Source organism: Ananas comosus, linkage group 3 (assembly GCF_001540865.1).
Source record: "Ananas comosus cultivar F153 linkage group 3, ASM154086v1, whole genome shotgun sequence".
Lineage (NCBI taxonomy): Eukaryota > Viridiplantae > Streptophyta > Magnoliopsida > Poales > Bromeliaceae > Ananas > Ananas comosus.
Window position 1 is genome coordinate 10,552,713 of NC_033623.1, and position 24,688 is coordinate 10,577,400.

General features: G+C 37.0%; 3 protein-coding genes across 3 annotated transcripts; 2 read left to right on the top strand and 1 right to left on the bottom strand.

Annotated features, from left to right (window-relative positions):
• On the top strand, positions 1,238 to 5,363 carry LOC109707362 (probable prolyl 4-hydroxylase 3). The gene is made up of 8 exons (XM_020228592.1): positions 1,238 to 1,245; positions 1,354 to 1,438; positions 2,001 to 2,098; positions 2,173 to 2,270; positions 3,437 to 3,566; positions 3,673 to 3,860; positions 4,099 to 4,187; positions 5,046 to 5,363. Exons 2-7 carry the CDS (start codon positions 1,388 to 1,390, stop codon positions 4,170 to 4,172), a joined length of 639 nt encoding a protein of 212 aa, XP_020084181.1. The 5' UTR covers positions 1,238 to 1,245; positions 1,354 to 1,387; the 3' UTR covers positions 4,173 to 4,187; positions 5,046 to 5,363.
• On the top strand, positions 9,387 to 11,090 carry LOC109707806 (uncharacterized protein At4g19900-like). The gene has a single exon (XM_020229335.1). The coding sequence runs from the start codon at positions 9,387 to 9,389 to the stop codon at positions 10,650 to 10,652; it is 1,266 nt and encodes a 421-aa protein (XP_020084924.1). The 3' UTR covers positions 10,653 to 11,090.
• On the bottom strand, positions 11,214 to 13,813 carry LOC109707311 (bifunctional epoxide hydrolase 2-like). Its single transcript, XM_020228481.1, has 5 exons — positions 13,538 to 13,813; positions 13,081 to 13,298; positions 12,219 to 12,380; positions 11,907 to 12,142; positions 11,214 to 11,602 (listed from the first exon to the last, which is right to left on the bottom strand). The coding sequence occupies exons 1-5, from the start codon at positions 13,605 to 13,607 to the stop codon at positions 11,347 to 11,349; spliced, it is 942 nt and encodes a 313-aa protein (XP_020084070.1). The 5' UTR covers positions 13,608 to 13,813; the 3' UTR covers positions 11,214 to 11,346.

A 24,688-nucleotide genomic window follows, 5' to 3' on the forward strand; every position in this document is an offset into this window, starting at 1 on the left:
TAGTATATTCCCCTAAGTGATAAATAACAACTTGTTTTAAAAAAATTTGAAAGCAATAAATAATTATTTTCAAGTTTTTATTTTTTATTGAGAAAGAAATATTTTGGATGTAAGAATTACAATCAATCTACTGTCCACACGTATATTTTTGTATACAAAATTTTATTTTTTCTAAAAAAGAAAACTAATACAGTACCAAACCAAGCTTGATGTATGTTTGCATGAGAGCTTAACTTAGGACCAGTAACCCAACCTATTCTTGCAAACTTGAACCAATATCTATATAACATGAGAATTGCTATCCATACATCCTACAGTATAAGTATAAAATTTATACTTTAGGATCCCTAGAGTAAGTGGCAAAGGATTTGGTGGTTGGTATTCGAGGTCCCAAGTTCGAATCCTAGTTGATTCGCATTTTCAGCTAAGTTTATTTCTAAATGAAATAAACGAAGCGGATAGCGTGCTACCTATCTGTCTTCAAGAAAAGGTTTTTAAATATTGGGAGGGAGGGATGTAAAATTTATGTCTCTAGGAGAAATGTAATGGGGGCATTTTTTTTTTTTTTATGAAGTTGGGATATGAATATTTTTCCTTAATTTTTTAAAAATAAAATTTTAAAAATATATTATTTGCCAAGTAATCCTATTAAAATTTTATTTAGCTATATAGTCATATTTTGTCCAATTCAAACCTAGAATAGAAAAATAGTTATGAAACGATGAATTATTCATCATGAAATTTTTTTAAAAATAAATTATTTTTACTTTAAAAAAAAGAAATGGTAAAATAATTCACTGTTCCTTTTTATTTTCTATATAAAATTTTAACAATCTCAAAATAGAGAATGATTAACTGCCTTGTAAAAGATAGTTTTATATTTTTGTCTATTGCGACTCTGAGTTGTTAAGAAGAGTGTGATTCGATCAAATAATTATTTTTAAGAGACTTATTTAGCGAATTAGAAAATTTTACAAAGTTTTTTAAAGAAAATAAAAAAAAAGTACATATTTTGCCTAACTTGAGAGGGTAAATCCTACATTCCTACGTCCGTACGGAGCATTTTTGTAATCTCCCCGAAGAGCCGATGCGCGGAGACCCGAGAGAAAGAGACCTTCGTCTCCAGCCCTCGTCCTCCTCAGCTCTCCTCTCGCTCGCGAGCTCTTGAGGCCCCCTCTCTTTTAGGAGCTCTCTCGATCTCCAGGGCATCGTCCCTCCTCCTCCTCCTCCTTCTGCTTACGAGGCGTACGTCCTTTTCCCGGTCGCGATTTCGGATCTCGTGGGTTCGTCTCCGTAGATCTCGGAGGTTCTCGTTCTCGTTTGTCATCTAGGGTTTTGGATTCTTGGTTTCAGGAAGAATGGGCTGGGTCAGAAAGCGGAGCCGTGGATGGAGGTTATCTCGTGGGAGCCCAGGGCCTTCGTCTACCACAATTTCCTGGTATGCGTGATGAATCTTTTTGATCTTTTCTTTCCCTGCGGAAGTTGCCATAGCTCTTCTTTGCTTAGTGCCTTCAATGGTTCGTGGTTTGGTCAAAAATCGAATTTTTAGGTGTCTTCTGTAGGTTTTCCATGTGTATGTCTCAACTTTAGTGCTAGATTAATTTGCTCGGCTCATCGGATCTAAAAGAATTTTTAGAATTTGTCGCACTAGATAATGACCGAGCACATTTATAGACGAGCATTTTCCTGAATCTCAGTTGTTAAAATTGAGAAAAATTGTTATTTTGGTACTGTAATTCTGCAAACTGCTTCATCCACTTGAATGTTGGCATAAAATGTAGGAATGAAGTGGGGGAAAGAATTTCAGTATTTGAAATTCGCAAAACTCGGATGCATACTCGTAGTAAATAATCGTAATGAAGTCATTGTAACATTAGCTTTTAACTTGATAAGAGCTGAAACAATTCTTTGTCATACTCATTATAAGCGTAGTAATATAGTAACAATGTGAGCTTGAAAGTCAAGTTTTTTCCTCTTTTTTTTGTGTTTTTCCTCTCAAGTCTAAGGAAGAATGTGAGTACTTGATTGAACTGGCAAAGCCTCGTATGGAGAAGTCAACAGTTGTTGATAGCGCAACAGGGCAGAGTAAGGATAGCAGGTATGTATTTCACTGATTTCTTGTTGTAATTCCATTAGACTAGTAGATATGATTCGTCATATTACTAAATTCAGGGTTCGCACGAGCTCAGGCATGTTCTTTAGGAGAGGTCAAGATAAGATTATCCGCAACATTGAGAAAAGGATAGCCGATTTTACCTTCATTCCTGTAGGTATGTGATTCTGATATTGTATATGCTAGTTGTGATCCATTTTATTCTCCAGAAATGTGCAAACTTGCTAGATGTATTTTGATGAGCCTGCAAATTAAGTGCTGTTGGACAATGCTCAGCGGTAGAGTTGAGTTCTGCTGCAAAGCAGATTGTCATGACTCATACATGGTGTAAATTGATTGTCGACTGAAGACTAAGCAGGAGTCTCTAAAATGCATCATGTTCTTCTCTTGACTTTTCTTTTGACTTAATTTAGGTGTTATAATTATGTTTTATGTTTTGTCACTTACGCTCAATATTGTCAACATTACATTTTAATGTACATATAGTGTAGATGTAGCATATATTGGCTGCACATGGATTCTCGATAGTTTGACATTTACTTTTTGCGGTTACCTGTTTTGCGACCCCTAGTCTGGCTAATGCAATGCTTGGTGTTAAAAATGGTCATGAATTAACGTGCGGAAAAATAATAAGAGCCTAAATAAGGGTAAAAAAAACTGAAAGATTTGTTGAGGTCCATGAAATTCAGTTGTATATGACATTTGGGTAAGCAGGAGAATTTACATGTTGGCCGATTTGTTAGAATATGGAGATTAGATTAGGTAAAGGATTGTTATTTTCAATCATAATTCAAATGTGTTCTGTTAGCCTCTTTTGATCAGTTACCATATATGCAAAATTTTCAACTCTTGTTTATCGAAATTTACTTACATGTCTAGAAAGATAAAATGAGTCCATGCTAGTCATGGAGTTTTATGCAAAATTGTCTGTTTGAAATGAGAATTAGTTTTTGTTCGCTGTTTGGATAAGTTATGATTTTGTTCTATTTTCCTATGTAAGAAAGCAAACCCTACTGAGTTTGAATAAATTTTGTGAACTAAAACCTATTAAATCTACTTGAAGTTCATTATTCCAAAATATGATTTTTTTTTTTTTTTTTACACTAGCATTGCTTCCAATTAAATCTGCTTTATTTTTAGATTACAATATTATAATTATATTAATAGAGAATGTTATCATTTGGTTGGCCAGAAGAATATTATACATATTAAACAATTAAATCTTTTATCATCATTGGTTTACTATGCTTTTGATAGTAATAGCTTTATAATTTGAAATCGTACTGCTTCATATTTATTCATAATTAATTTGCATGATTCCAGAGCATGGCGAGGGCCTTCAGATTCTCCATTATGAAGTTGGACAGAAATATGAATCTCACTATGATTACTTTCTTGATGAATATAATACAAAGAATGGAGGGCAGCGAATAGCCACCCTTCTCATGTATCTGTAAGCATGTAATCAGACTTGATGACCTTTAATATACTTGTTAAGATAACAAGATTTTCCATAATAGCAAATCGTGTCTTTTTCCTATGCTTGTGATTGTGTTCAGTTCGGATGTTGAAGAGGGTGGGGAGACTGTCTTTCCTTCTGCTAAAACAAACAGCAGTTCGCTGCCATATTATAATGAGCTATCAGAATGTGCAAAGAAGGGCCTTTCTGTGAAGCCAAAGATGGGAGATGCATTACTCTTTTGGAGCATGAGGCCTGATGCCACCTTAGATCCGTCAAGCTTGCATGGTGAGTTATCAATTACCTGATAAGGCTATGAAAGCATCTTCTAAACATCTAATAGTTAGTTGGGATACAAAATGTGAATGGTCTGTTTGCCTTTTCCATATTTTTTCCATGCAGACTGCATAATATCAACCTTGATGGCTAGTTGTTGCCATTTTTATACAACAACCATAACTTTTATGATGTGCTAAGTTTCTTCAATATCTAAATTTAGTCCCCGGGACTTGGAACTTTTTTGCAGGTGGGTGCCCTGTGATTAAAGGGAATAAGTGGTCATCTACCAAGTGGATGCGTGTTCATGAATATAAAGTTTAAAGTTTCACAATGAAGGTAAATACTGCTTCCTGCTATTGATTTTAAGATATTTCAAGGATAATTTGTTTCTGACTATTTTATTATTGTCTTAGAATGAACTATAGCAACAGTAAAATATTTTGCAAACTGCCTTAGAGGCCTATCTTGGCTAGATTTATGTGTTGAATTTTATATCTAGATGACTTTTTTCCAGTTTTTTAGCTAATGTTTCCATACTTTTGATGGTTAAAGGTGTGACCCAAATTTAGAAACATGTTTTTTTCTTGTATTTCGCATATTTTTGAATTAGACAAACTGCTTTTCTAAACGATAATTGAAAGATGATCTATAACAACTCATTTATAAATGTTCGTTTGCAGTTAGTTCTACTTCAAGAGATTGTCTTCAACTTTTACACTGTACATAATTTTTTTCACACCTAGCTGTTGATTGATTTCTGGTGCATGCTGAGTGTCAAAGATGTTTTTTTTCTTTTTTTTTTTTTAATTAAGAATGACAATTTGGTGAGGTCTAAATCTAGATGCTCATCCTACTTATCTCCCTAGACTCGGATGTTTGAGACCACTATATCAAATTATTGACTTTTGTGTTCATATGAAAATTTGTAGCCATTCTTAAACGTCATCAGACATTTTGAGAGAGATGATTTTTTGGCTCCTGCATGTATAGAATGGTTTTATCTTTGTGTAGTTGATTAGCCGCCAGGATGTTTTCGAAGCTCCTAGAGCTCTCTATGTATATCTTACACTAATGAGTTCACGTAATTGAGGTAGAATTAGTATGTTTTTATAAATTTCTGCATATTAAGCATATACATCACTTTGAATTAACTTCATTGGCATCCTAATTTCCTCCTCTTTGATATCTCGGCAGGTCGGTACATTGACGGTAAGCTTACTATACAACAAGAGACCTGACACATGCTATATATTCTTTTGTATGATACAGATTAATGCCTTTCAGTTTTGTAAGTTATGTTATACTTGGTTTTAGATCTAGTATGGTGCTTTTCTTCCCATGAAACAAAGCAATGTTTTTCGCAATACGGATGAAATTATTGGGAATCATTTGCTCCCTTGATACTGCGGTGTAAAGTCGAGGATTAAAATGGTAGTGAAGAGCAAAGAATGTATGTATTTCACTGTTTAACCTTGTTTTGGATAGAATAATTGCTATGATACCTTTTAAGCATATTCCTTGTTTGCTTTGCAGAAGCTTTCGTTAATTCAAATTTCATTTCGCAACAAAAAGAAGTTGCAAATTCCACATAACGCACCAGTTTGAGTCGAAAGCAGGGAAGTAATATTTGAGTGAATTTATTGGAAATAATTGAGTAGCTAGCTTGTCATGAACTCTTTCAAACTGTTCTCTGCTGCAATTTAAGCAAAAAGCTTCAGGCATCTAGGTCTCATTTAGGCACTTACTCTTATGGAAGTCCCAACAATTTATGCTTAGTTTGGTAATGCGGTCGTTAAAGTGCAAATTTTGAATTTCGAAGCCTAGTTTGGTTATGCGGTGGTTAAAAATATTCATTTTAAAAGTTTACAAGGTCCAAAATTTTTGAAATTTTTTTTACTTTTTTTTAAAAAAATTTTATGCTATAAAATTGCGGTGATAACCGTGACTAGAGAAACCGTAGCAGGTGACCGGATCAGATCATCCTCATTTATCTCACACAACCTTAGGGGACTTGACCTAATTGAGGTTGTTCGTACACGTAGAAGTAGCAATTGCGCAACTGCACCAACCTAACTGCTTTAATTCCTCCCCCCACGTTAATTTCCCCAAGCAACTACTTTTTTTCTCTCTTTTTTTTCCTCCAAAAAAAAGCCTCGCCCTTTTCTAATAACTTTCCAATTCACACCCTACTCTACACCCTTTAATTGGAAAAATTATTGGGTGATCGTGGCTTACCACATCAACGTCAACCGTAGACCACCAAATAATTATAGATAGAAATTATTTTTTCTAAAAAGAATGAGTTTTTGATATGTTAGTAAATCCATACAGCTTATGAGGTGTTCAGATAATAAGCGTAATTATAGTTCGGTTGGAAATCAAATTTAATGATAGTCATAATATTTGAAGAGATGTATCGTTTGATCGTAGGGTAGATCTTATTTTTATTCTTAATAAATTTTATTTCACGGCCGAATCGGAATCCGGTGTATCCGAAGGCCTCTTTAGATTTATGTGCGCGATCTAATAAAAATTCTTCCACTTATCAACTGTTACACATTAATAACTTGCTAGAGTAGTAATAACTGCTGATTCATCATCTGCACTCTGGTGGTGACCCCCAAATGGTCTCCCCACCGCAACAGAATCTGAGTCATGTAGCACCTACGTCTGAGTGCTGTTAATCCCACCACCCGTCATCCTAACTATTCCCTAGGGATGCAAATGGATTTGGGTTTGGTGGAGCTCCCATCCCGATCCGCCCCGAATGGGGCAGTAAATAGGAGAAAATAAACGGATTCGGGGCAGGAAACGGGATAATTTTTATGATCCGTGGCGGATTCGGGACAGGAAACGGAAAAATTTTTGATCCGCCCCGAATCCGCCTCCCCATGATCCGCCCCGAATCGGTCCCGAATGTATGTCTTTAAAATTTTTCCATATGTATGTATTTAAAATTTTTGAATTTTGTTGCGAGTTGTGATTGATATTTTTTATTTTTATAGTTGATATTATTAATTATATATAACTTGATAATATTATCAATTAATATTAAAAAATTTGTTGATTTAGATTTATAAAATATTAATAATATTATAATTTATAAAACAAATACTATTTGGCGGGGCAGATTCGGGGCGCCGGCGGGAGGCGGGTTATAAGGCGGGGCGGATTATTGGATAACTATTTTCAACCCGTCACGAATTCGGGGCGGGAGGCGGGGCGGACTTTTTGTAGTCGGGGCGGGAGGCGGGGCGGAGCTCCCGCCCCCAGATCCGCCCCGTTTGCATCCCTACTATTCCCCCACATTGTCTCAAGCCCAGCGTGCAGCTCGGCTCGGCTCGGCCCGGCTCGGCTCGATCGGAATGTCAGACCTCGTGATCTCGCCACCTCCACCGTCGATTCTCTGGGCCGCTTGGAGATCTGTGCGATTGTGTGTGAATCTTCTTGTACTGTGGGATATTTTTATTAGAGAAACATAGTATATTGCTAGCTTCGTTTATATTTTTATAAATAAATTTAGCTGAAAATATAAAATAATTAAATTTTGAATTTGAAATTTCAAATACTAACTATCAAATCCTTTATCACTTGCACTAAGAATGGTCAGTGAATCCTTCGATGTTGATCCAAGGGTTTCCATGGGACGATCACAAGATGGGCGTCACGTTCACATAGGGAGTTTAATCACAGTCATTGTAAAATATATTTTATTTTTATTTATTAATAATAATTTATTATTTTTTATTATAATTTTATTCAAAATATTTTGGATTTTGTATAAATTTATTATTTCCGGCAAAAGTCTTAATTTGAGAATAGAATTAAATTTTTCATAAATTCTAGATAGATAATATTTTTTATAGAATGATATTTGAGAGTAAAATTAGTATTTATGTTATTTTTTATTTTTCTTTATATATAAAGTAAATAGTAAAATAAAAATAATTCATTCTAAATGAACCAAACGACTTTGAAGATTGGATCAATTCAATTACCATTCTAATTCATTCTAGAGTAGGGCTACTATACTCTTATGAGTATAGAGTTCTTCGTACTCATAAGTTGTTTTCGATAATGGAGCTTCCGAATTAACGATTCACTCCGTTAAATATGATCTAGAGTATTTAAAACTACTAGAAAATAAATTTTGTAATTTTTCAAAATTATAATAAAGTCTATGAAGTGGGTATAAAATGAACGGTTGAAATCGAACGACGTCCTAAAAATGGATGATCGGATGTTTCAATTTAAGATCGAAGTTATTGCTTTTTATCTAGGTAGCGAATAGAATTTTCTATCAAAAATTCAACCGATTTCGATTCTTTTACACCGTTAAACTAACAAGTATCTTATACCGGCCGTTAAAAATTGTCAATTTTATGACCTTTTGATCGTAAGGTAAATAATGTCAAAAAATTATAAAATTTGATTTATAGAAGTTTTAAATGCTATAGATAACGTTTAACGGTATGAATCGTCGATTCGGAAGCTCTATCATCAAGAACAACTTATAAATACGAGGACGATCATACTTATAAGAATACAGTAGTCGGACTCTTCATTCCAATTCTATTATCTTTTTACTTTTGAACCAAACCATTAATGCCAAAAAAAAAAAAAAAAAAATTCTGCTGTCAAAGTCAATGGACATGTTCGATGGAATCTGTGGGTCCACTGGAGCAACAAAAAGGGTGTGCGTGGAGTCTCCGATCTTATGATTTGGACGGTTGTGATTTGGGGCCCGGACAAATGGACTCTTTTTGTGAAGCCTGTTGGGCACAACATTTCCTTCGCTCGCCAAATTTTCGATTTTCCTTGCACGACACAATTTTACTGTTTATCACTAATGTAATGCATCAACAATGTTTGATATGATGGGTCGTATTTAACATAATTGACTAAAAATTTAATAGTTCGTATGAGAAGCTCTAAATTTGAAAACTAATTTTTTTTATATTTCTAACTAAATTTGTGTACAAAAATAAATAAAAGAAATAATACATTATATTTCTCTCTCTAAAAAATATATATATAATCTGATATTTTATCTTGTGACTAGTGAGTGAAGGAATGGCATGACATCTCACGTATTAATTTGATATGCTTAAATTTATATTCATATATTAGTATTTCTCGAGACGGAAACACTTGAAACAATGAGAAAATCTCTCTATTAATCCTAGTAAGCCACGTGAGTGCAAGTGTTACTCCAAATTATAAACCGTTCTTAGCAGCCGAGAGCCGCGCGAAACATGTCTTCCAACTAACACCCACCCACGCCCACACGCACATCCACCTCCATTCTCTCTCTCTCTCTCTCTCCCTCTCTCCCCTGTTCTTCTTCTTCTTCTTCTTCTTCTTATACAAACTGCTGCTCCTGCAACTACCCATTAAGTTGCTAATCCCCACCCTGCATCATTCTCTTCTTTCACAGGTTTTTGTTTCTTCTCCTTTTTTGCTTAAAAAAAGGCCACCTTTTGCTCAGAGAAAAGAGAGGAAGGATCTTAATGCAAAGAGAAGATGCACCAATCCATGGCCTCCACTACTCCTCCCTCTCCCACTCGCACTACAAGCACCTCCTCCCCAACAATGCGTAAACCAAAACGCTCCCTTTCCCTCTCCCTGCTCCTCTTCCTCTTCTCATTCCTCGCCCTTTCCTTCCTCCTTTTCATCCTCTGCTTCGACCTCCGCATCCTCTGCTTCTTCCCCAACTCCTCCATTCCCATTCCCCCTCCTCCTCCTCCACCCCCTCTCCTCAACCCCAAACCCCCCCAAAGCTCCCACCTTTACCCACGCCCCGCACATGGGCTTCGCGCCCGCCCCAAATCCCCGCGCCAAACCCTCCTCCTCAAATCCCTCCGCCCCAACCCCCGCTCGCGCCGATTCCCCACCAGGGCCACCGAGTTCCTTCGCGGGTCCTCCCCGAATCCCCGCTTCTTCATGACCTGGCTCTCCCCCGCCGACGAATTCGGGCCCAGGGAGCGATTCGCGGTGCAGGCCCTCTTCCGATCGCATAAAAACGCCACCTTGCTCATCGCCTCCGACAGCTTGGACTCCCCGCGCGGCGCCCGCCTGCTCGGGCCCTTCGTCGCCGCGGGGCTCCGCGTCGCCGCGATGTGCCCCAGCTTCCCCTTCCTCCTCGCCGGCACCCCCGCCGCGCCCTGGTTCGACCGCCTCCGCCGGGGCTCCGTCGACCCCGGCGACGTCCCCCTCGCCCAGAACCTCTCCAACCTCCTCCGCCTCCTCCTCCTCTACAAATTCGGCGGCGTCTACGTCGACGCCGACGTGCTCGTCCTCCGGAGCTTCGCGCGCCTCCGGAACGCCATCGGGGCCCAAACCCTAGACCCCGCGACGGGGTCTTGGAGCCGCCTCAACAACGCCGTCATGGTGTTCGACAAAATGCACCCCCTCCTCTACGAATTCCTCAAGGAGTTCGCGGAGACCTTCGATGGGCGCAAATGGGGCCACAATGGCCCGTATCTCGTGTCGAGGGTGGTGACTAGGGTTTTGGCGGAACGGAGCCGGGGTTTGGGTTCGGGTTTTGGACTTAGTATACTACCACCCTCGGCGTTTTATCCTGTGGATTGGAGTAGGGTTAGTGGGTTTTTTAAGGGGCCCCAAAATGGGGCCCATTTGAAGTGGGTGGTGAACAAGCTTAGTTGGATTAGGAGAGAGAGCTTTGCAGTTCATCTTTGGAATAGGGAGAGCAGAGGGATTAGGGTTGAGGAAGGGAGTATTATTGGGAGGATAATTTCGGATTTTTGCTTATTTTGCAATTTTTCGGTATCCGATTTGTAGAGTTGTAAGATGGATTCAGATTAGGTTAGAGCGTGTTTGGTATTTCTGAAGTACACTCAGATGAACCCGTGGAGTTTCAGCCGTACGCGAACTCGCCATCTTGTGATAGGAAAACTCCCAAGGGGGCCCACATCAGATCTAAATATTCGTGTTTATTACTTCGTCGCACTGACGACTTTAATTCCTCACCTCGAACATAACAAACGTATGCTTAGTGGATTCTGAAAGATTCTAATGAAGAGAAACATTTCTCAATAGTTAGTAGAGAAAAAAGAAAGAAATTAGTTTACTGTTTAGTGCCAGTTTTCTATTTTCATTTTTTTCCCCCAAACTATTTGGCAACTTAGTTTATCTCCAATTTGTCTGAAAAGCCTATCCAGCTTGCATCTCTATACTGATCAAACCAAATTATTGGTTTCAAACTGTTGCATGAGTAACATTCTTCTCTTGCAGCTCTATTCAGTTCAGGTGTTCAAAAAGAGAAGTTAACACAACTAAATAATCAAATTTAACTTGAAATCAGAATTGTATTTAGACCTTACATTTGTTAAGGTACTCGCGAAATCCTAAAATTCTTCTGCATTGAGGCCAATCAGATTCAAATTCGTAGGGTGGCTAGTATCAATTTCAAGCTCACACAAGTTCTTCCAGACACAAGAAACTTTATTCAGAAGTACTGAAATATATTACAGTTCTAAACAGACTGAGAATGGCTTTTCAGAAAGCCGACGATGAGCTCGTTCACCTGGTCGGGGAATTGCTCCGGAACAAAGTGAGATCCTTCGGGGATATACGTGATCTCTAGATCGGGAACAAATTGTTTCACCGCCCCGCTCCTGATGTAGTTCTCCCTTTCTGGAAATTTCAAGCAGTAATCCCTTTCACCCATGATCAACAGTGCAGGGACTTCCACTTTCGGATCAGCTGCAAGTTGTAGTCTGCTCAAGGCCCTACAAATAGCAAACCACTCTCTGTTACTTCCAAAGACTCGTTAGGAGTTTGTTGTAGGGTTAAATGTGCAGGTGTCGTGAATTGCGGCTTTTTAGGGTTAGAGCAGGTCAGTTCCTACTACGATAAACCGTGATTTGATGATCTCTTTTCACTAAAACACTCAATGAAGCACGGGTAAAAACCATTTTGATTGTTTGTAATTTCCATATATGGAGCACATCCTAATTTGTTCAAGTAAAGCCAAATTGTAATCCATCAGAAGTTCAGTTCCTATCTGTGGCATGAGCTGTTGCAGCAGCTCACCTGTAAGGCATTTGGAGAGGATACTTGAACCCGGATTTTTCATACAGAGCAGCATAAGCATCAAGATCCTCCTCAGAAAACCACGCAGGCAACGGCGTGGACTCATCTGCGAGGTCGAGAATTTCCTGTCCTTCTTCCGCGATCGGAATTTCACTCCGAGAGAACAAAATGTAAATCGTGCGCACGACCCTTTTCACGTCGAACCGGCCAAAGTCGGCCTCGGCTCTCCCTGGCTCCTACAGTAAATTTTACGACATAAGAGTTCGACAGTAACTAGAGACATGATTTGCGGAATTAAAGGGATTTACGTACTCGCCACCGCTTTATGTAGAATCCTTCGGGAAGTGAAGAATAGTTGGACGCGGTCGGAGTGAAAGGCATGCCCAAAGTTACAACTCCTAACACACGGTCGGCGTGATAAAGAGCAAAGTGATATGCCAAAGGAGCTCCGAAATCTTTTCCTATCATGAATGCCTTCCACACAGCAGCAGGAAAAAGTGTTCAGCTAGAAACTTTAGTCTCCAAAACTTGATGCCGCGTTTCAGTTTCGTTGTTAGAGTTTCAGTCATAACAATTTAGCTATTGAAATTTAATTCTGATTTTAAATTTGGATCCGGAGATTCCACTAGACCAATTTTCCATCTTCAGATTTCTGATTTTAACAAATTGAAGTCTCAGAAAATATTGGTCAGACACCCATTTTTATTTTTATTTTTTTTTGTCCCTTCAAAAACAGCATCAGTTTAAGCTTTTCTCTGATAAATAAACTCTGGCAATTGAAGCTATAGGTATGAAAGACTAAAGTTGAAATCAAACTTCAGTATTTATATTAACAATCAATTCAAAATAAATCAAAAACTTTTTTTAACTATACCATTCTGAAATTTCTGTTCACATGGTATGGAATTTACAAAATATGGAAGACCTACGCACACAGCTATATCTCTTCTACCATCAGCATGTTAAAGATTAACATTCCATTTTGTATTCAAGATGTGACTATTTATGTGACAACTCAAATAGTCCTAAATAGAAAATGAATTGTATGTGAAAATACAAAGATCAAGAGCTCTAATGATAATAATTAAGTTTAAATATTTTGAGCCAGCGATTTGAATGTAATAAATTATTAGTATTAGCAGGCTGAATCCTTTGATGCCCAGGGATATGGTACCTTCGGGACGGCGAGTGCGTCCAGAATGGCGAGGAGATCCGCGAGGAGATCGTCCCAAAAAGCGTTCTCCGGCTCCGGGGGCTGTTCCGATAGGCCGTAGCCTCGGATGTCGGCGGCAATGGCTCGGAATCCGGCGCCGGCAACGGCAATCATCTGGTGCCGCCACGTGTACCATATCTCCGGAAATCCATGGAGGAACACCACCGTACCCAACTCCCCTGCAACGCAGTATTCCATTCACAAACAATCAAATCATCCGTGCAGGTAATAATTGAAACTAGAGTAAAATATATGATCATAAACGGAATTTATTAAAATTAGTATATTTTTTCTAGCTGTAACGATTTCATACTTTTGTAATTAATGATAAATTTAGTTTCATTATGATGATCGATTGTAGAACTAATAGCTCTAGTGAAACAAAAAAAAAAGTATGGATTTAGAATTATACACTAACCTTTTCCGATTTGGGCGATGTGGAGGCGAAGGCCCCTAATGTCTAAATAGATGTGCTCTATTTTCTCCATTTTTCTGATCTCTTCTAATTAAGCTCTATTTCCAATTTCTATGCTTGAGGGCTTTTCTTTTCTTTGATGTTTTGACCGCAGAAATATATTGAAAGGATTTTTCGGAGTGTGACAGAAAGAAGACGATCACAAATTCCAAAAATTATGCACCAGGACCTTTTTAGTTATCAAATATTTTGAAGTGCACTAAGTGAGTACCATACGAGTAGTCATTACTACTTAAATCAGCTCAAATAAATTTGGTGGGTAGATCATTTAACCATCGGAAGTTAAATAGGCAAGATATTATATATATATATATATATATATATATATATATATCAGCTCGATCCTATAAAAATCTTCGTAGTGGGTAAACCACAAATATTCAAAATTGGTAACCTAGGTGAGGTATTAATGATTATAAAAAACCTAGTTTGTGATAAGATGGATTGTGGTAGATGGTGGTGGTAGAGTTGGAGTGTAGAGAGGTAGGTTTTCGATTTTTGTGTTTTCGTGGTGAGTGCACTATGAAAATGTTTATCCGTTCTGTATATATATATATATATATATATATATATANATTTTTTTGTGGTATTTTAAATTTATTTATCAGGATCAATTTAGCAAAATTTTATAAGTAAAATTGTGCTTAATCCACCTATTCCAAAAACTCAAGAAATAAAATTAAGCTAAATTTTTTACTTATATGAATTCTTATTAAATTTACATTTTTTTAAAATTTTATCTATTCTGATGATTTACTAATATTTATTTTATTATTTTTTTTTTACTTACAATGCAATTTGTACGGAAGGGGAACTAATGGTGACATTTTCAATTAGTTTAGTAACGAATTTTGTATTTTTTTTATTAGGGTTATTTGCATACACGTCCCTGCAAACATAGTGAATTGCGAAAATATCCCTGCAAAACGGAAACTCCATAAGTTGTCCCTGCAAAAGTCCTAATTTATGCAGATATGTCCCTCTGATTAACATCTGTTAGAGAACTATTTATTTTTTAACAATTTTCATGTAAAATGATCATTTTGCCTTCACAAATATATCCCTCCAAAAGCATCTTCCCCTTCTCTTTCTCTTCCCCTTTCTCTTCGAGCCACCGGAGCGGATGGTGGCAACGGCATGGGTCGAGCTCGCCGGCGACGAAGAAGAGGGAAGAGAAAGAATGAGAGGAAGAAAAAAAGGGAAGAGGAAGAAGGGGAGGAAGAGGGAAGAGAAAGATGAAGAGGGAAAGGGTTCGTCGCCGCGCACCGCCGCCGCATCTCCTCCTTCGCCGGCGATGAAGAAGAGGGAAGAGGAAGAGGAAGAGGAAAAGAAAAAGGGAGAGGAAGAAGAAGAGGGAGAGGGAGAGGGTTTGCCTTTGCCGTCGCATCTTCTCCCTCGCCGGGGATGAAGAAGAGGGAGAGGAAGAAGAAGGGAGAAAAGGGAAGAGGAAGAGGAAGAAGGAGGAAAAGAAAGAGAGAGGGTTCGCCGTCGCCGCCGTCGCTGCCGCCGCCGCCCTCGCCGGCGACGAAGAAGAGGGAAGAAGAAGAGGAGGAAGAAGAAGAATGGTAGAATCGTAAATTTACGTTATAATTAACTATGGTTAAGTACTTTAACCGTGGTTAACGAAAATTTTCTAACAGTCCTTAACGGCAGGGACATATCTGCATAACTTTAGACTTTTGCAGGGATAACTTATGGAGTTTCCGTTTTGCAGGGATATTTCTGCAATTCACTATGTTTGTAGGGACGTGTATGCAAATAACCCTTTTTTTTAATGATACCATGATAGATTTTGTGTTCTTTTTTTTATGATATTGTAATTCTATTTTTTATTTCTACCCTTTTATTTTAGTAATGATTAAATATTATTTATCGAATCTATAATATTTATTTATAAATTTTTTTTTTTAGTATTTGTGTGACGTGCGTTGCACGTGCACTTAACTAGTATATATATATATATATGAGTACGCCTACTATACTATCGATAGTACTAAGCTCTTGATACTATTGAGTTTTCTACCGTTAGATCTACCCTTTGATCATTTCCACCCGTTAAATTATACTATTAAACCAACCACTCATTCAACCCTGGGGACCACTATCAATTTAACTGAGGACCATTATCATCCTAACCGCACATCTTTTCATCCAACGACCGAAAACTCAATAGTACCAAGGGCTTGGTACTATTGATAGTATAGTAGCATAATTCTATATATATATATATATATATATATATATATATATATATTCTACCTATTTTTTTAGGATATATATACAGTATATCAACTATCCATACCTGACCCAATTCACGGAAGCGCACACATGTTTCTTTCTATGCTAGTAAATTATTAGGGTTAATTGCACTATTGGTCCTCCAACAATTTTTTTATTTTGATCTCCAACCTTATTTTTAAGTCAGATTTTTAAATTTCAGAATTAATTACACAGTTGTCTCCTAACCTTTTCTTTTTTCTATTTTGACCTCTATCATTTTCTTTTCTGTGCGTGTCCATCATGTCAAGCCTAATCTTTTCATCTTCAATGTTTTCCTATGCATATGTAACCATCTCGTCTTTACAGGCAATACCTACTTTTTTTTGAAGCATCCAACATTTTTAATGGCGAACCACAACTGCTAAAAGACTCTTACAAAAATAAAATAGATTTGTTCCGAAATTTATCAAGAGATACCTCACAATGACTGTGATCTATATGCATAGGCAGCACTTTATTAGAGTTGACATAGCTTACTTTATGCAAATCATTATTGCAGTGTCCCTGGGGTTTAGCTGTCAGAATGACTATAGTATTTGTGGCTTGTCAACACCTCTATAGAGTGTCAGGACGAGTCGGAGTTGTTTTGGCGTGAAATGAATGCAAAAATAGACTCGGCGCAGAGTTTTGACACTGAAATCTGCAAATTGCAGGATTTTGAGTATTGCGTACCGGTACCTGAGTGGGGTATCGGTATCCCAAAGAATTATCTGAATAGGTGCTTTTGGGTTCTGAGGATTTGTGCTGAGTACCGGTACCTGAGTCGGTGCGTACCGGTACCGGGACTGAGTACTGGTACTGCATCGGGTTAGTACCAGTACACAGCTTTCGAATTTGCTGGCTGAGTGCCGAGTACCAGTACCCAAATTGAGTACCAGTACCCAATGCGGCAAATTGAGTTGGTAAGGGGTCTTGTGGTAATTTGCTGTTGGATTTATCTCCAACTGACTCTATTGTATGACAGTCTCTATGTAACCTCAAGAGTATACTTTGTAAGACTTTAAGGAAAAAATGTCAAAAATAAACACAATTGAATGCTGAAATGTAATGATCCGTAAGTTAATCAATTTTGATAAATAAAAGCAGAATTCTCTTTTCTATACGCTGCCAAAAATTTTTCATTTGTATCAACTAGGAAGGACTACTCTTGATATAATTTTTTTTATTCTAATTTTATTATAAAATTTATTTTGTTTTTAAAAAAATATTGTAAAGCATTGAAAAAAAAATTAATTCAATACCAAGGCATCACCTTATAGCTAGTGGATGGAACAAAAATATCGAGCTCTTGCAATTACTCGAACTAGTGGAAATGTGAGATGCATGATATTCCAACTCGAAGGGCCTGTTTGTTTACTTGTAAGTAATTGATTGTCAAAGTTAAAAATGACTTTACTGTTACTGAAGTTCAAATGAATAATGTTTTTTCTATGCCGTCCCTTGATAAAAGTCCGTGGCTTTAGAAATACAATTATCCCCTTATTTATTTATTTTTTTAAAAAATTTCACACTAGTATATAAAGGGGCAAAAAAAAATTACAGCAGTTATGTTTCTTTATTATCTTTTTTTCTCTGTCTATCTTATAATTAACTTTATCTTCATCTCGAGCAAAATCAATAACAGCGTTTTTTGAAAAAAAAGAGTTACGGATTGATTTTGTTTACAAAGAACCAAACAATGAAATTGAGCATTTACAACCTAAAACAATTTCATCTCTGTTGTCTTGAGCAATAGGGTACTGGATTTTTCCTGAAAAGTTGGAGATTTTCTGCAAGCACAAGTGGCAAATGGTGTGATGGTTGATACCTGAGATCCCAAGTTTCAAAGTTTTATTATTTCACATTTTTAATTAGTTTATTTCTAAACAAATAAACGAAACAGATAGCATGCTACCTTTCTCTTTCTCAAAAGAAAAAAAAAAACCACCTAAAACAATTTCACCCTTCTCTACTTTTGTACGATATGCACAACAAATTTTATTGCCATCAACCTCTTCAAAGCTCAATTCATTTTGAATTGGAATTTTCTTTTTTTTCCAATTTGATTGGAAATTTACACTTTGCTAACGAGTTTTTTTTTTTTTTGAATTCCGAGAAGTATTTTATGAAAAATTATAAATTACATTGCTTTTATAATTATAGTGGTTGTAACTAAACTATAGTGTGAAACAACCGTTGTACTCTAAAAGCTTAAGCTGTTAGAGAACGGTGTTTAAACATTGTGACTCGAACTCAGGACCTCCTGCTCTTATACCATGTGAAACAACCGTTGTACTCTAAAAGCTTAAGCTGTTAGAGAACGGTGTTTAAACATTGTGACTACTCAAGACTCCCCTTACACATCTGAAACTCGAGACTTCTTAAGCGGCACAGAACGTGGGCTTGAATTAAATGGGAGGAAATTAATATGCTAGGAGCCTGGCGCGACTCGAACTCAGGACCTCCTGCTCTGATACTATGTGAAACAACCGTTATACTCTAAAAACTTAAGCTGTTAGAGAACGGTGTTTAAACATTTTTATATGTAACATATAGGAAACTACCAAAGAGAATAAATATAAATATAAATAAATAAATAAATAAATAAATAAATAAATAAATATATATATATATATATATATATATAAAATTTTATCCTCGAAAACGAAGCGGAGGGACGAGGACGCGCCCAACAATCTCCATTGCANGTCCCATATATAATATAGATGATGTAACTATTATCATAGAAAAATATTAACTTCACTCTTTAAATCACGTGATTTAACCGAAGCAAATGAAAGATATATTTTTGTGTAAGAAATTTGAATCCAATTAGGATAAGTTTCCTGCATCAAGGCCACTGGGCAAGTATACTTGTGCCTTATTGAAGATTTAATTGATTTCATGTGACCTCATCTTGTAATGATATTTTTCCAAATTTCTTTTCCTTTCTTCTTAGTTAAGATTTTTCTAATCAAATGGTGCACATCATTGTGTACCTTGCGTTCTAATTCTTTCATCCAGTTTCAATGACAGGTAGGCTCAGATTCATACAATTACTACTCCCATATAAATATAAGCAGTGCTTCTATACTTGTTATTTTTTGCTACCGTTCATTTACTCATCTTCAACGGCTCAGGTTTAATCTTTTAAAAATTGTGACATACAATAGCATGTCACTTTATGAGAAGTACCGGTTGTGAGCCCCCAGATAATTCTATAGCGTTAAAATTTTTAACCCGGTTTAAGTATTTTGGGCGGTGTCTAGGGCCAAGAGGTTAAGAGAGTTAAGCATACTAGGACAAGAGTAATCCTAGGATGGATGACCTTTGGAAAGTTGGGGCATCACAGTTGGTATCAGAACTAATTACCAGCCGGAAGTGTGAGATGAGTCTCGGCTGCGTCAGGGTCGGAATGACAAGGCTAGCGAGATGAGTCTCACATCGCCTGTTACTTGTGAATCTGTGTCTGACGAGGACGTCAGGGCTTAAAAGGGAGAGAATGAGAGTCCCTAGATAGTCCTATATATAAGAGATAATAGGGCTAAAATTCTTAACCCAACTTAAACATTTTAGGTGGTCGCTAGACCCAAGAGGTTAAGAGAGTTAAGCGTTATAGGACGAGAGTAGTCCAAGGATGGATCACCCATGGGAAGTTGGGGCGTCACAGTCTTTTAATATATGAGTAATTTAGTAATTTTATCTCTACTGTATTATCAAAATCTTTATTTTCTTTTTGTTTTCTTTTTCTCTCTCTTTGTTTCCTTACCAATTCAATTTGTAAGGAAATAAAATTTAAAAACTCGACTAAAAACTGAAAAATTTTAAAGATAAGATCAAAATCAATTTAATAAATCAAATTAATTAGACTAATCAAATTAAATATAGAGATTTATTATAAGCTTAAAATTTAAATTATACAGTCTAAATATATTTATTAATAAGTTTAAATTGTACTATACTATTTAGATTTAATTTTGCCCATACAATTCTACTCTAAGAATAAATTTGAATTATACCCTATATTTCTAATCAATTATCCGCATTAAATTTTTTAAATAGTGAAAAGGGAATTAATATCTAAATTAGAAAAATTCTTAATTTTTTTAAATATAATAAATATGTTGAATTTAAATATTTGCCCACATTTAATTTTTTAAAATTAGTAATGCAAAATTAATGTCTAAACAAGACGAATTCATAATTTTATTAAACATATTAAATATATTAAATTTAAATATTTACGGCAACATTACAAATTTTTTTAAATAGTGATACAAAATCAATGTCTAAAGTAGAACAATTATAAATTTTGTTTAACATATTAAATATATTTAATTTATAATTTTTTTTTACCTACATTCAATATTTTTTAAATAAATGCCTAAATTTGAAAACACTAAAATTTCTAAAATAAATGCCTAAATTAATGCTTATATTAATGCCTAAATTTGGGTAATCAATCAATTCCCCAAATTAGTGCAAATTAATGCATAAATTTAAGATATCAATTAAAACTTTCTTTAAATGTTGCATAATTTAATTACAAAAATAACCTCGAATGAAATAACCCTTTTACCCGGTAAATATTAAAATTACATCTTTACCCTCTATTGATCAACAGTTAAGATCTTTTTTATTTTTTATAAAATAAAGTACCGAATCATTTCTCTATAAATATATTTTAAAGACTATTGATGTAAAACTCGCAACTGTAAATTTACTAAATGGTAATTAGCTTAAATTTTTAATTCAAAGTAGTGTTAACTAACTTAAATCAAACAAACTGAAAAAGTTGAATAGTAAAATCAAAATTTTGAAAAATCAGACAATCGACTCAAAATAGTCCATAATTCAGTTAAATTCTGTCGAAAAAATTATCCACTCTTTTAGCAGAAAATACCCTTTCTAAATATTTTGATTTGAAAATACTTAAAAAACTATTTTGAAAGATCGCATGTAAGAATCAATGGCAAAATATTATAGAGATAAAAAGTTAAGATAAGACTTGTGGCTCAAGAAGTGCTAGGTACTGTCCTAAAAGTAAGATTGTCCCTTCACACACGAGGCTCTGGCAATTACTTCTAGCAATACAACGACCACGAGATACACAGTCAGCATGTCTCCAAGATAGTGCAATGTGAGCTACGAAAGCTCTCAGAGATCCAACAAATAGAACAATGTTAAGAAGGAGAATCATAAAGCTCAGTTAAAGGTTCAACGAAGAAGATAAGAGTAGAAAAAAGAAAGTCAAGTACCCCTTATCGAATCATTAACGCTAATCATTAATTTCAAAAACTTGAGCTATTAGAAATAAAAAAATAATGTCAGTCGAGCCAATAGTTAAATTGCATTCACTGAATCGCAATTATTTGATTTTCGTTGTGTATATAACTTATTCCTAATTTTTTTAATTTAATTTTATTTTTAATTAATTGGTAATAATAGCATTGCCATTTTAACTGGTGTTTTCAGGTGGAGTGTGATATATCAAGGGAGGAGATCTTATGAGGCGCCCAGGATTAGTGTTTCCACATGATTTCCATGTTAAAATGCAGGAGAAATAGTGTATATCAAAATATCGACAAGAAAATTAAATGAGAGCTGACTGTAGTATCACTGGTGTTCAGCTTTTGAGGCTTGTCGACAGCTCTGGAGAGTTTCGGGATAAGTCCGAGTCTCGTTGGTGCGAAATAGACGCAAAACGGACTCAGCGGGGACGCGAAAGCAGGAGTTAGCATTAGAATCTGCGAAATTGCAGATTTTTCTGCTAGTTGTACCGGTACAACATTAGGGGTGTACAGGTACACTTTTTCTACCGGTACAACATTGGAAGTGTACCGGTACACTTCGCTAGTATGCGCGGAGCTGCTCTCGGGTTGCCTTCTGTACCGGTACTAAATCTGCGTGTACCGGTACACTTGGGTAGGTAAGGGGCTTTTTGGTAATTGCTTGCCTTGATTGTATCACCCACCTACTCCCTCCCTATATAGGATAGAGAGATAAGAGAGGAGAGGTTTGGTGCCCTCTCTCTCTCCTCTCCTTGTGCTAGACGTGGGTAGTGGAGGAGCTTGGTGGAGTTCGAGTATCATCGACATCACACTGCGGTGCCGTTTGAGCGTGTATTCGTCGTCGTGGTGCTGCGAGGAGGCCGGGCGAGCGTGAATTTTCGCCCTTCTCGACGTCGCTCCGTAGCTAGAGTCGCTGTCGAGGTGGGTATCCAACATTCCTCCAGTTATTGCATGACCTCTCTACTTCGAGCTCGTGTGCTGATTTCTGTAAAATTCCAGCATCGACCGTTGGCGTTTCGGCTCGTGTGCGATGTAGGAGCGTCGGATTGCAGCGAGACTTGGTTCGTTGGATTCAAAACTTCGAGAGGAATCCACGAATCCCAAGATTTTTGAATTTGGTGAAGGTTATCTTGGTCGAACTCCAATTCTTCTCTGCTGCTGTTGCATTGAGCAGATTTTCGAGTTTTTGAGTTTCTCTTGGTGCAATTCTTTGAAGGGTCTGGATTTGGAGCTGAGCTTGATACTCCAGTTTAATACTCTGGTATTGGATTTTTTAACTCAACCAAATTGGAGTTTACAAGGTAAAGTTTGCATTTCCAATTTGGTTAAATTAAGCTTAAGTGCTGAAATTGGTGCTAAGTGATGGATTTTCATGCATAGAGCTTGGAGATAGCTTGATTACTCGTCTTGAAGGAGTTCGGTTGATCCAGCAGGGATTATTATTGGTTCGAGACTCCCTTCGCTGCCAGGAGTTAGCATTTGAGGTGGGTTTTCATCAGGTTTACTCCTAAGTAGGGATTAGTAAACATGTATAGTTTCCGATTGTTTATACTTTGTACTAGTTTAAATTCATTGAGTAGTATATTGGCTGAAATCTGAATTTGAAGCATATTTTAGAATCTAGTTAAACTATACATGTTGGACTTGAAAATTGAATTAGGAGAAAACCCGCGATTTGGACCTGTCACCTGTTTACACTACATGATTTAGCTCTAGGAGCCGTTGTAAATTGTATCATCGCAGTATTGGTGTGATGGATACCCAGGTAGTTTAGAGTTCAGTTACGCTCATGCTGGGATGCCTAACGTATTTTTGCAGTAGCGTTCAGAATGTTCCGGACTGTTGGGTGCCGTCAGAGTTGACGGTGGACCCATATCGCCGTTCTTGCGTCGGATTGGCCGAGGGCACGTGACCTGTTGGTTGTTAGACCAGTTAGAGTCGGTTACTTGACTTAGTCTTGTGAGAGCCGGTTTAGCTCGACAGAGATACGCTGCATACTCGGTTGGGTAGCTCCCACAAGTGCCACTTCGGAAACAGGCGCTGTGCTTTTGCGTTGGTGTCGTTCATGCCGGTTGGATTTGCTCTCCACGGACTGGTTAGTGTGGAGGTAGCTGGATAGTCCCAACTGGGCGTGACGGGTGTATTCAGTCCCTGGGACGGGTATGTTTACAGTCCCTAAAGAAATTGGGTCGGGTTTGACATCACTACAGTAGGTTAGTTTAGAGCATGATAGTGTAATAACTTGTAGCTGTAGATTTTATTTCAGCATTTATTACTATCTTTGCTCCCTTCTGTAGACTTAGTGGGTGGACCGATGATGTTGAGGGCGGCACCCACTGAGGACTACTTATTTTTACAGTAGTTCTCACGCCCTGTTGTTACCCCATTTTTGCAGAGCCATCGTCTTCGGCTGCTGCTGTTGCTGATTAGGATCGAGGCAAGAGCGACGTGAGTTAGAGCCCTACCAAACGAGCCGAGCTAGAGGTGCCCCTACGGCAGGTAGTTGTTTCCGGTTGGAGTTCATATACATACAGACGTTTAACTCGCCAGTGCGAGTCGTTTTGTATCTTGGATTTGACGAATGTATATGAAGCTCAGTTTGTTTTTAGTTGCTGGTTCTTCTGGCAGCTCTATACTACTGTTTGTAGTATTGTATGTTTTACAGGTACAGCTATCGCTTCGTATACAGGAAAAATTTCTTTGTGGATTTGTAGGCGTGCCCGGGGAACGTGTAATCCGGGGCGTGATACCGACAATCCTGTAAAGACGTCTCACCATTTGCAATCAATAATTATTACGTTGAGTACGTCTCCTGCACTTTCAAAAACACGAAGGCCTTCATAGACTCCGTGCTTATAAGTTGTTTTCGATGATTGGACATCTGATTCGAGGATTGGTGTCGTTAGATATGATCTACGCTATTAAAACTATTTAAAAACTAAATTTCATAATTTTTTGACTTCATTTGCCTAGTGAATAAATAGCTTCAAAATTAACAGCTGAAAATAAAAATCTTATAAAAAATTGTGATAAAAGACTCAAATTTTAAATCAGAAGTATTGTTCTTACTTTTGATATTAATTAGACTTTTCTATAAAAGTTCCGTGTAATTTGAATTCTTCTGCATCATTGAACTTACAAACGTGCCACATCGGCCGTTAAAATAGTCATTTTTGTGATATTTTGATCACTTGGTAAATGATGTCGAAAAATTATGAAATTTGGTTTCTAAATAATTCTAATAGCGTAAATCATACTTCACAGATTCGATTGTTGAATCGGATGTCCCATCATCGAAAACAACTTATAAGGACGGAGGCCTCCGTGCTTTCGAAAACGCAGGAGCTTAGATGAGAGTCGACAATCCTGTAAAGAAGCTCTTTCGCCATGCATGCGTCTTTTTTTTAGTCCTTTATTTCTTTCATCTACTATATGTCTCTCTTTTTTGACTGAGGCCTAGTTGCCTCACTGTTTATGCTAAATTTTTTTCGGAATGAAAGAAGAAAGAAGCGGGATAGCGTGCTATCCTTTTCTCAAAAAAAAA